This window comes from Polistes canadensis, unplaced genomic scaffold (genome assembly GCF_001313835.1).
Source record: "Polistes canadensis isolate GaletaPanama2010 unplaced genomic scaffold, ASM131383v1 scaffold_42, whole genome shotgun sequence".
Classification (NCBI taxonomy): Eukaryota; Metazoa; Arthropoda; class Insecta; order Hymenoptera; family Vespidae; genus Polistes; species Polistes canadensis.
Genome location: NW_014569589.1, coordinates 177,304 through 189,728, shown reverse-complemented (window position 1 = coordinate 189,728; position 12,425 = coordinate 177,304). Strand labels below are relative to the sequence as shown.

Below are 12,425 nucleotides of genomic sequence, written 5' to 3'. Positions count from 1 at the left end.
ACCCTCGCGATTAGAGACAAGCAATTTGAAAGATAATGACTACAAACATGTGGTGGGTAACGTCAATGTAGAAGTACTACGAACAGGCGGACGCCCATTTTCAATAGGGCTTACGCCCCCTCCGTGAAGAGTAGCTTGATACTTTGCATAAAAGCACAGCGCGAGGGAGATGTGGACTTTAAAATACGTGAAAAGTTTCGCCTTCCTGGAACCTAAAAGGATACACACGTATACTCATATACGTCCATTTACTATACATATATGCATATTAAAAAAAAGAAAAAAGAAAAAAGAAAAAAGGAAAAAGAAAGAAAAAGAAAGAACCTATCTCTTATTGTCATTTTTATATTTTCCTTTTATTTTTTGTTTTTATTTCTTTCCTTTTCTCTCTTTTTTTTTTAGTTTGTTTTCACGAGAAGAGCATAGTCGGTGGAAAAACTTTAATGCGAGTGTGTTCATCCCCCGTTTGAAGAGACAAAGGGAGAGAACAGAAACAATAAAATATAGTAGAGATAAAGGGGTGGAGAAGGGGGGGGGTGGATTGGGGTAGTAGAAAAAAAAAGAAAAACAAGTAGATATAAGCGTGGAATTTTTTAATTGGATATCTTTTCTAATTCGTTCGACGCAAAGGAATTACGTTCTATCCGCGTCACGTATCACGTTCGAACGGAGATGCCGACTGAAATGTGGAACTCCATCTCCCGTAGGGATGTCATCCAATTAAAGTTGAAGTTGCGAAACTTGCGTATAGGCTCTGTGACGTGACGTCACTTGAGAATGAGAAAGAAAGAAAGAAAAAGTAAGAGAGAGAGAGAGGGAAAGAGAGAGATGCAAATCAAAATCATTCGATTGTGTGACAACGAGATTTTATTATTATTATTATTATTATTATTTAATTCTTTTTTATTATCATCTTTTCGAATTCAATGTAACATAACGAATATGATTAAAGTTATGAGAATTTAAATTTTTATTGTAAATCTAGGAGATCATTAAGTATAGGTGTATAGTAAAAAAAAAAGAAAGAAATATAAATGAATTTCGATAATTTTTTTGTTAAATACGGTAAAACGTGGTTATTTAATTAATTTATGTTTTTTTTTTTTTATTTTTTTTTATGAAGACCAAGTTAATCTCCATGGATTAGGATAACGTCACTAAACCTACCGTTTAAAGTTTTAATTAAAATCCTGCATTCGAGATATTTTTTTTTTTCTCCCGTATATTTTAACTTTATTTATATTGTTTTTATTTGTTATTTATATCACAGTACTAAATTAATTATTATCTATTTGAAATTTAATAATATCTGACTTTTATTTACAAATTGTTCCTCCAACTATATACAAAACACATTTTCGAATTCTCTGCAATGTTTTAAATAATATGGAGATTTCGATTTAGTTTGAAATATTATTGTATTTTCATTTGATTTTACTTAACACAATTGAAATTATAAATATTTGATTATTTAATATTTAAATTAGAGTAACGAATTAATTAATATTTATTTTAAATGTTTCAAAATAATTCAACTTTATCATAATTGTATATCACAAATTTGTTAATTTTCAACAAATTTTGTGAATGATCTGAAGACTTGTATTTAGTTTTAAATGTTAAACCCTCTATCTTCCTTTGATATAACCTGCGACACTCGAGTCTTTACTTATTGGATAGCAAGCGGAATGAACTCGCGATCCCGAGGGTGCGGAGTTAAACGTTTGTACGAGAAGGAAAAAGGGATAAAGGTAGAAAAGATATGAAAAGGGGTGAGGGGAGAAAGGGAGCAAGGAATGTATTTCTGGCTGCCCACTAAACCAACTATAATTCCGATTCGATGAAAAGTAACATTTACATGTTTGATTAAAACGACTCAAATGGTTCGACTTCGAATGAACTCTAAGAAAAATAACCTAATCTCGTATCAATGAAATTTATTCAACATTCATTGCTAATTATTATTTAATATATCTATAATAAATATCTAACGCTATAATGATCGTTTGATAATGCAATACTTAAGTTAATTAATTATTAATATTAACGCATGTAATAGGAATCATTCACAATGATAAAATAGATTGAATACCCTTTAATGATATTTTATCAGTTTACATATCGACGAAAACGATCTGGCTTGTTACACTCCTTTTAATAACCCTTTTCATATCGTCCTTTGTCGTTACGGAACACGAAACTCCTCTGCCTATTTGTTAAGCACTTACATACATTTGTACTTATGTCCTTTACATTACACCAATTAGCTAATATTCTTCTTATCTATTTGTTTTCTTCCTTTTTTTAATTCGTAATCTTGAACATTTTTTATTCGTGTTCTATCATTATTTTTGTTTTGTTTTTGTTTTTAATGAATCGTTATTCTTTGTTAATATTTTTTAAAAGAAGGGGAAAATGTGTACTTCGCAAAAAAGAAAAATTGATTTAATCTTGCGTTAATATTTTTATTTATTATCGAATATTCGTTATTAACGAACGTTACGTTTTATGTTACTTTTTGTTATATATGTCAATTACAAATCCTTTTGAAGAATAAACGAATTTTTCAGATTCGGTTGAAATTTCAAATGTAAGCCCCCCCCTACCTTCCTCTCACCCTCCAAAAAAATGACACGAGAGATTTCTCTTGTACAATTTTCACGTATATATCTACGCTACTATGATGATAAATCGTTCGTGTTTTTATACGAAGTCAAACGCAAATATCGTGTTAATGAAACGCGATGCGAAAAAATGAAAGCTGAAATACATAGGTACTCTCTTTTAACTATCCCGCATTCAACTAAACCAAACCAACCATCCAACCAACGAACCAACCAACGAACTCGAACAGTACTAGGGATCATAACGTTTTTAATTTCACCTTATTTGAGTGGCATGAGATTTTTTCTCACTGGAACGTACACGCACACTCATATACAGATACACACATATATCTACTATTCGTATGTCCTAAAGTGAATTTAATCAAGTTAATTTTCAAACGACATTTACGAACGTTACTTTATATTTTCGTTTCATTACACGAAAAAGTACGAGTATGTGCGCGTTTGTTTGCTCAGATATAATATACCAAAAGGATTTTAAAACTTGTTAAGCGTTTAAACGAAATATATATATATATAAATGTGTGTGTGTGTGTTGCGTATTATTTATATTAATTACTTTTCAAGAATTATGAATATTAGGGACGAAACTCCCTGGTTTCATTTTCTTTTATAACGAGCGAGTAAAATATGTAGATACATTTTTATTCTTTTTTTTTTTTTCTTAATTTTTCTCGAGATAATTGTATAAGCCGATTGTTTCGCTGTGGTGCGAAAGTATTATTCAATCGCAGACGTATATTATGTCTGTTACATATTCCGGAGGATAAAATAAAAAAAAAAAAATCGAACGCACATTGATTAAATGGGGGGGAAAAAAAATATGAAAGCAACAGAACGAGCTCTCTGTCGTAGAATAAAGCTTTCTCACTCGTAATACTAAATCAATATCTGACGGTAGGGTGAAACGTGTGTAGTACTGGGTCTTACAAAAGAGAGAGAGAACACAATCCTACGAAAATGATCCTTTAGTTTTGTTAATCATTTTCATTGATACTTTATTTTCAAATTTTCAAATTTCTAACGCGAAATTTGAAATTTATTGTTTTTTTCTTTATCAAAAACGGTAATAATAGTAATCAAAAACTACAAATTATTTGTTATAGTATTGAAAACTAACGGACAAAAATCCACAAACATGAGCTTGCAAACTAGCCCACCTTGGATTTAATCGAACGCATCCTCGCAGATGCACAGGTATATGCAAACACATACAGATAAACGTTTAATCATAATTTCTCTAAAAACTCTTTTATTCTTTTTTTTTTTTCTTTTTTACGGAGACAAAAGATTTATCGTTTTAGTCGATCCCTAACGTGACCCGTTTGTTCTTAATGCAGACAAAACTGTTCGTCATGGTGGAGGAGAACGCAGGGACGGGAGCACGACTGGATGGGGAGTTGCAACGTGGAAGAGGAGAGAACGCAATCTTACGTGGAGAATCACGGGACGTTGTAGTTAGTACATCGTCATCATCAGGAACGGTAACAGCAGCAGTAGCAGCAGCAGCAGCAGCAGCAGCAGCATTGAACAATAACGGTGGTACTACGAGTAACAGCAATCTGGCTAACATTGGTGGTATAAGCAGTAACAACAATGCATCATCACCAGCAGCAGCAGCAGCAGCTTCCAGTGGTATCGGTAATCCAAATCTCTGTCAAGAGGCAAGCGAACCCCAAGCACACACGCAGGAAGATGGTAAAAGGTTCAGTGCGAATAGCAGCCCTATTGAGAAGAGAAGTTCGGCAAGTGATAAATCCGTTAGTCCGATCGATAAGAAAAATAGTCCCATCGATAGGAAGGACAGGTCCAGTCCAATAGATCGAAAAAGTAGTCCCATAGGTTCGTATCAAACAGTCTTAACTTTATTCTAAATCAATCTCGTTATTGAGCCGATCCCAATAACGTTTCGATGTTTGTTCAGAAACTCGAAACAGTTCGCCCTGCCGAAGTCCAAGCGAGAAAACTCGAAGGTCATACGCGTTGAATCGCGATAAGACACGACTCGGTGAATCCGGGAGGAATCTAGATTCACGATCTAGAAGTGCCAGCCCCGATAGGGGTTCATCTAACAGGACCTCCTTTCTACATCGTGGTTGTAGCGACCTTTCCGGCGTGGAAAGGCTTCGAATCTCAACCAATCCGGATTCTTTAAGATCGAGGAGATTTTGTAGAGTTACGACCGATCCGGAAACTGATGTTCGTAAGGATATTGTCGATAATGACGTTAGACCGGAAGAAGATAATGAACCACCCGATCCAGCACCTGGAAGTAGACCTGCTTCGCCTGCTAATTCTTTGGGTAAAGTATTTTCTTTGAAATTATTACCTCTGTACTCTTATATATTCATCAAATATTTTTTTGTTTTCTTGTGTTATAGGAATTTGCAACGAGAGCGTCCTTGATACAAGATTATCGATTCTTCATGGCAGCGGAAGTAGCGGTGGTGCCGTGGAATTGGCTAGCGCTAGAAGATTGCGATTGGAAAACGAAAGATTAGTAGCTGAAGTTGCAAGGTTGAGGAGATTGTTACTCAGCGGGGCTGCTCGTGGCGAGGTCGGAGCAGAAGATACGGCATTGGAGGAAGAGGCACGCTTTGTCGCCCTCGAAATGGAATTGCAACATACGAAGGAAGCCTTGCAGGTTCTTAAAGCCGATCGTAAACGATTGAAGGCTGAAAAGTTTGATCTGCTCAATCAGATGAAAGCTTTGTATGGTACCCTTGAAGACAAGGAACGAGAACTGCGTGATTTTATACGTAATTACGAACAGGTGATCTATTATCGATTAGATTGATTAGATTGATTTTAGACAGTTGATTGCCGTTCAGGTATTTTTCGTTTGGGGGTGGTTTTGCTTTTTGGTTCTTAGTATTTGGTTCTTAATTCATTTGGATTATAGCGTATGCGAGAAAACGAAGCTACGTTGGGACGTTTTCAACAGCAGGAAGGTGGCATATCCACGGAGGAGCGCGAAAGAGAACGAGAGAGGGAACGTTGGAGTCTTATAAGAGCAGCGAGAGATGAGGCAGATCGAAGTCTAAGTCTTGCTGCGAGTTTGGCTGACAAAGAAGTTGCATTATCGCATGCACGTGCTACTATCAAAGAGGTACAAAAATCTAATTGAATTTTAACCATATCTATTGGAATTGTAATCATAGATTTGTCTCATTTTATCTGTTTAGAAAAATATTTAGTTGTTCGAATTTTGTTTGTACCAATTTAAAAACGTCAAAGGTTAATCACTTATTTTTCTTGAATAAAATCCTAATTTAAACAACGAGACGAATTTATGTTACAACGCAGTACACGTATAGGATAAACGTATTGTTTACTAAGGTATTATCTTTGATCGACAGCTTCAACGACAATTGATGGGCGGTGGCGGTGGTGGGTGTTTGAGCGATCAGGAGTCTTTAGTGTCCTTCCCACGTGGCACAGTTAATGGGGTCGCAACTCCAGGTGCTGGAAGTAACAGTGGCGTTGGTGTTGGTGTTGTTGGTGGTAGTGGTATCATCCCTCATATCAATTCTCAGCCACCCTTAGGGACTACGGAGTTGGGGGTGGCCAGTAATATGAGTGGTGGTGGTACAGGTGCAATTTCCTCGGGTGGACAAGCCGGAGATCGTGGTAGCTGTAGTGCGGATAGTGGTGTGCGTGGATCCAGCGATCGAGAAAGTGGTGGTGCGACCAGTATCGGTGGAAATCTTTCAGATTCTACGACCGACGGTAAGTTTTCTTCAATTTTTTATTCGTCACATACACAAATACGATACACATATTTTGCACACATACTAAATATTAACACGAGGTAAAAATAATATCTTAAATTAGCGCACGTATACGCACTTTGAAACGCATTATTCATTGATTTAGTTGACGTAGCTTTTGTTGAACATCGGATAGTATAATAATCTGTCATTTAATATTGTTCGTCAACGTTATTATCAAAGCACGCTGATGTCCACTCTCTTATTATTATTATTATTATTATTATTATTATTATTATAATTATTAGTAAAATGACACGCTTGAGTGTGTTCTAGTGATTGGTTCGCTTGACGACCATCTCTCCTCTTGTAAGTCATATCTCTTTTCAGCCCACGTCTTCGTTCAAACTCGTAACTCATCCGTTAATAATAAGTTAGGTGTGCTCGAAAGGAGCAGAATTATCGGTTTGCACTGGTCGTTGTAAAAATCTACCGAGCTACGTCACTCATCCTTATCCTTATCCATCGTTTATTGTCCATTTATGAAAATGATTTCCAACTTGTTGTTAGTTCGTCAGTTATTTTTTCGTAAGGATTAGCAACAGCTCTTCTAAGATTTCTCTGACCTATTCATTTGGTGGAATTAGAAAGCCGTATTGAGATAATGTTAGCGTTCCAACTTGGATTTGTAACAGTTATTTTATCGAACTATGATAAAATCGATGAGAGAAGAACTACAAGATTCGTCATTGTTACAATTATTTATAGAAAACGATTAGAATTATAGGCTCTATCGATTAATCAAATTTCCTGATTAATTTATTAACGTTTTATCTATTTTCTATTATTTTATTGTTCATATGTGTATATGTGTTCTTTTTCTCAAGGCCGTATTCATAATTGTACTAACTACTCAGTGGTACAGGGCGCTGCAAAGACCAACATTGTGAATAATAGAGAAAATCAGTTAAATTGTTTTTTGTAATTATTAAATTAATCAATCAGATATTCTTCCAAATAAAATTTTCGTAAATGTTACAAGCTATCAGGGAGCCCGCTTTTCCATTTAGTACAAGATTCCATGAAATATATAAATGGGGTTCTGCATTTGTTTCTCATCATTGTTCATTAATGAAAGATGTCTTTTAATTATCATATTTCTACGTCTCGATATGCAACAGGAATGTTGAAAAATTCGTGTTATTACATGAATTATTGTTTATTGTTTAATTTATGTTCGTTATACTATTTTACGCGCAGGAACACCGACTATTACGATCGAAGGAAGCGGTCCCGACATGGACAACATCTCAGTGGTATCCTCCGTAGCACCTTCCCACATGTATCAGTGTAAGTGGCAAAGTATAATCGGTACTCGTCGTTTATTTTCAACATGCTCCATCTTATCGAAATACTTGTCAACATTTTTTCCGTCATCATATAGAAATATTTCCGTTATCTGATTTTATAATATTGTTATCGATTTTCTTGGATATTAATTACGAGAGCAAAGGTGTTCGATTATCCAAATCGTATTTGCTTCTTTTTTTTTAAAGGAGATGCCAGGAGAGATCTTTGATAATCGTTCAAAAACCAATTGCATGCGCATGCTTCTATTCCTGAGAGGTATAAGTTGATAATAATAAATTATAAAAAAAAAAAAAAGAAGAAATAATAACAAAATCGTAGGTTATTATAGTGAAAAGGAAATATTGCACGAATTGTAAGCCCCTTCCCTTACATTGAGCTCAACGATCAATTAATTATTTCAGACTCCTATAGTAATTCGAAGAATAGTCGACTAACTTATGTAACAATGCGTTTGAATATGTGTGTGTCTGTGTGCTGATGCTAGTAAAGAGTGACATAACAGAGTCGTAAAAAAAAATTGATAGTATTAAATAAGAAAACACGTTCAGTGAAAAAGAAAAAAGAAAAGTAGATTAACACATACACAACATACACCTTATCAAATATCTTACATATATATACACAAATGACAATACTAAATACAATTCAGTTAAAATAGAATTTGTCTTTCAGCAGCGACGACACCAAAGGATTGTAGTCCCACGCTGTCACCACTGAATGCATTTTCAAGATCTGCAGACAACACTTCGTTATCGCGATCGGTGGAACAATTGTCGAGTCCTTTAGAACCCGAACCAAGAAGAAGCAAACAAGTACCAACAGTAGCAGCACCAACAACACATTCACGCTCTTCCGCTACTCGAGGTGGTACATGGGGTTCCATATCAAGGTAAAATCTTTCTTTAAGTATACTATAACTGGCTGAACACTATATATTTTAACATTTAACATTGGAATACTGTACAAAGAAATTTTGTATCTTTTTTGCTTAGGGTTTTCGCACGATCACGAAATCGAAAAAGTGCGAACACTTCCAGCGGTGGAAGTGGAGCTAACGAATCCTCGGAAGGATTCGATCCTTATAGAGCATGGTCGTCCCCATTAACCGAAGAAAGTTATGCCGAGAAGCTTCGTTTGTTGAGAGAAGCTGCTTCAGTACCAATGGAACGATGGAGAGCACCAACTGTTTTGGCATGGCTCGAAGTTGCACTTGGTATGCCACAATATGGTCCGAGGTGTGCAGAAAATATCAAATCTGGCAAGGTAACAACAACGATTATTACTTTCAAATAATCCTTCCTTATTATTAGATATCTTGTTATGTATCATATAACATCGTGTTCTCAGGTTCTTCTTGAGCTAAGCGATGCAGAGTTAGAAGCAGGATTAGGTGTGACTCATCCTCTTCATAGAAAAAAATTGCGGTTAGCTATCGAAGAACACCGACATCCTAATCTGGTTAGGTATCCTTGTATAGCACAACTTGGTCACACCTGGGTTAGCTCAGAGTGGTTACCTGATCTTGGGTTAGCACAATACTCGGAAAGTTTTGCTACCAACATGGTCGACGCGCGTATGCTCGATCATTTAAATAAAAAAGAATTGGAAAAACTTCTTGGCGTTTCGAGGAAGTTTCATCAAGCTAGTATCGTACACGGAATACATTTGTTGAGAATGTTAAATTACGATCGTCAGGTAAATGTAGATGATCGAAAATTATGAACAATATTTGATCTTAATTCGATTAATCAATAATCCTAATTATTTCAATTCAATTCTAAATTATAGGCACTCGCTGTTAGGAGACATCAATGCGAACAAGTGGACACGGATCCTTTGGTGTGGACCAATCAAAGGTTTATACGATGGGCTCGTAACATAGATTTGACCGAATATGCTGAAAATTTGAAAGGTAAGATCAACTGTTGACCATTCGATCGAATTCTCTAGATCAAATCTATAATCTATTTACGAAGTAAATCGATTTCCTTTCTTTCAAGGTCAAACCGACTTAATCCGCCTAAGCATAAGGTGCAATTAATTCAATTCTAGATTCAGGTGTACATGGTGCTATCGTAGTATTGGAACAATCCTTCTCAGGCGACACTATGGCTACAGCATTGGGTATACCACCTGCCAAACACATGATCAGGAGACATCTTTCTGCTGAACTCGAAGCCCTCGTTTTACCAGCAAGGTACTCTGTCTACTGTCAACAGGAGACCACATAGGACAACGCTCATTAAAAAATTCTATCAATATTATTTTATTATTAAAGAAAAAAAGAAAACATTTCAATGATCAACAATTTCGGAATTAGGAAAACAGTTGTTCGAAGATACGTTTCTCTAACACAATTTCTTCCAAGTAACACGAAATTGCAATATTTTTCTTCTCTCTATTATTAACAACAAACTCTGGTAAATAATCAACGTGAGATAATATCGGATGAAGAAATTAATTCTAGTGACGTTGTTCTGAGATACGATTTTTATCAAGGTTCTAAAGAATATATTTAAAAAGAAATTTATTTCAAGTAATCGATTTTTTTTAACAAAACATTTAAATATCTAATGAAAATAATATAACTCGGAACAACGTAATGATTTGCGATCACTATCATATCAGACATTTTGAGCTGCATATTTACAAACAAATAATTCTGATAACTACGATAATTTTTTTTATTTTTCGATACAATTTTCATACTTTGGGATATTGAATTTCACAAAAGTGCAGCTCAAAAACTAATCAATCAATGTTGTAAGAGTTTGAGGCTTTTCAACACACAAAAATCGTATATTCGCAATTTCCTAAATTATTTATCGAGTTTTTCAATTGCAGACATTCGGACAACTGCTTAGGCGATCAACGAATTACACAGTGTTAACGTCTTCTTGCCCATCGACAAGAATTCATTTGAACGTATCTTATTATTGCAATCGTCTAAATTTCTTTTTTAAAGAAAAAAAAAAAAAACAACCGAGTTCGTGCCTAACTCGTTAAACTTTTGAACGCAGCTTTGATCATTTTTATTTATTTTCTTTTTTTTTTGTTTTAAGATAAAAAATTCACACGCTAGTTAAAGCTAAATTATTTCAATTATTATCGTTGATATGACATAATCGATATAGAAAAAAGAAAAAGTATTTATGTACATAAATACATGGTAATGTACTTTGAATTAATCTGAAACGCTTGTCAATCAGTGCAAGTGTATTCTTGACAAAATTGATAACGTCAAATCGTAACTCGATAAACTATAAAAACTAAAAACACGTGTATCTAATAATAATAATATTAATAATATTAATAACATTAATATAAATAATAATAATAATAATAATATTAACAACGGTGGTTAGCGTTCGAATATGAAATTTCTCAGGCATATGTGAGAGATATAAAGAACAAAAAAAAAAGAAACGGAAAAAAAAATAGAAGCATACGGAAAAAAAAGAATGAAAAGAAAAACACACACACATTTTCTCCAGTATATTAAAAATAAATATAATAATAATAATAATAATAGACGCGCCGGTATATAATAGTCAAATTATTAAATTTATGCAATTGAGATTAGTGCCGCTCCATTGTTCGTATATTATTATTAATGAAAAAAAAAAAAAATTATACATACAAGCATTATCGTTGCGCTAAAACATAGTCGGTAAAAAGAAAGGGGAAAATTATTTAAAAACCAAAATGTTTCATCGTGAGGTCGAGTTTTGATGAATGATTAGAAAACAAAAGGAAACGATGAAAAAAAAACAACTTAGAAGAAGAAAAAAAAAAGATTTTTTTTTGCTAACATACCATATAAAAACACATAATCTCATTTATTTATATAATAGAAGTGCTCGTTCATGTGATATCGTATTTCTAAAAAAAAAAAAAAAAGACTAAAAAAGGAATGATCGCGTCGCGCAAATAAAATATCATTCATTTGTCGATGAAGAAAAAAAAAAAAGGAAAAAAAAAATAGAATATAAAATGCTTGTCAAATATCAAAAACTTCAAAAGAACATATATATAAATATAAATACAAATAAATAAATAAATAAATAAATAAATACATAAATACGTATATATACGAATGAGCGGACAGTGTACACTTTACAAATTCGTATTTAATAAACGCACAATTTATCGACGAGTTTAAACTACAACGCAAAAAACTAGCTTCGAGAGCAAACTTTATCAATCTGACTTAACGTAATTCATTGATAGCAAAATTAACGATTTAAATCATTCATAATTGTTTTTATTTTTTTTTTAATGTCTTTATTTTCGTAATAAACATGTTTTTTTGTTGCACATCATATTCATCAAAGCTTGTCTTTTCAACGATAAATATTTAAATATTTATATATATATAAAAAAAAAAAGAACAATTCACAAAAATTACAATTTGTAGTTAAAAAAAAAAGTAAAACAAGCAAAAAAGGAAGGGTAGGAAGGAAGGAAGAAAAACTAATTCACGATATGACTCATTGTCAGTAATGAAATATAATAGTAATAGGCCTAAGAAATTAAACGAGTAGTAAATGGCAAATTTTTTCGCTTCGACTATCATTGACAAATCGAGCTTTTACACGGTTAAAAAAAAAAAAAAAAAAAAAAAGGATAAAAAAAACAAGATTTAGAAAAAATTAAAACAAAAAAAAAAGTTAAGAAAGGGGAAACGTATGGAAAAGAAAAAGATGTGTGAGGAAAA

General features: G+C 33.6%; 1 protein-coding gene across 17 annotated transcripts in view; it reads left to right on the top strand.

The window, feature by feature from the left end:
* LOC106784896 (kazrin) overlaps positions 1 to 12,425 on the top strand; it is a 38,465-nt gene that overhangs the window by 15,292 nt on the left and 10,748 nt on the right. For 9 of the 17 annotated variants that reach the window (XM_014744880.1, XM_014744877.1, XM_014744883.1 and 6 more), the window contains 12 exons: positions 3,734 to 3,824; positions 3,968 to 4,469; positions 4,552 to 4,929; positions 5,009 to 5,400; positions 5,530 to 5,736; positions 5,987 to 6,356; positions 7,598 to 7,687; positions 8,381 to 8,597; positions 8,701 to 8,971; positions 9,056 to 9,403; positions 9,497 to 9,620; positions 9,761 to 9,905. In XM_014744880.1, coding sequence (XP_014600366.1) covers positions 3,983 to 4,469; positions 4,552 to 4,929; positions 5,009 to 5,400; positions 5,530 to 5,736; positions 5,987 to 6,356; positions 7,598 to 7,687; positions 8,381 to 8,597; positions 8,701 to 8,971; positions 9,056 to 9,403; positions 9,497 to 9,620; positions 9,761 to 9,905 — 3,029 coding nt within the window. In that variant the 5' untranslated portion in view covers positions 3,734 to 3,824; positions 3,968 to 3,982. Of the gene's footprint in view, positions 1 to 3,733; positions 3,825 to 3,967; positions 4,470 to 4,551; positions 4,930 to 5,008; positions 5,401 to 5,529; positions 5,737 to 5,986; positions 6,357 to 7,597; positions 7,688 to 8,380; positions 8,598 to 8,700; positions 8,972 to 9,055; positions 9,404 to 9,496; positions 9,621 to 9,760; positions 9,906 to 10,552; positions 10,807 to 12,425 lie in introns of those variants that run through there. The other 8 variants (XM_014744889.1, XM_014744888.1, XM_014744892.1 and 5 more) reach the window with 8 other exon arrangements.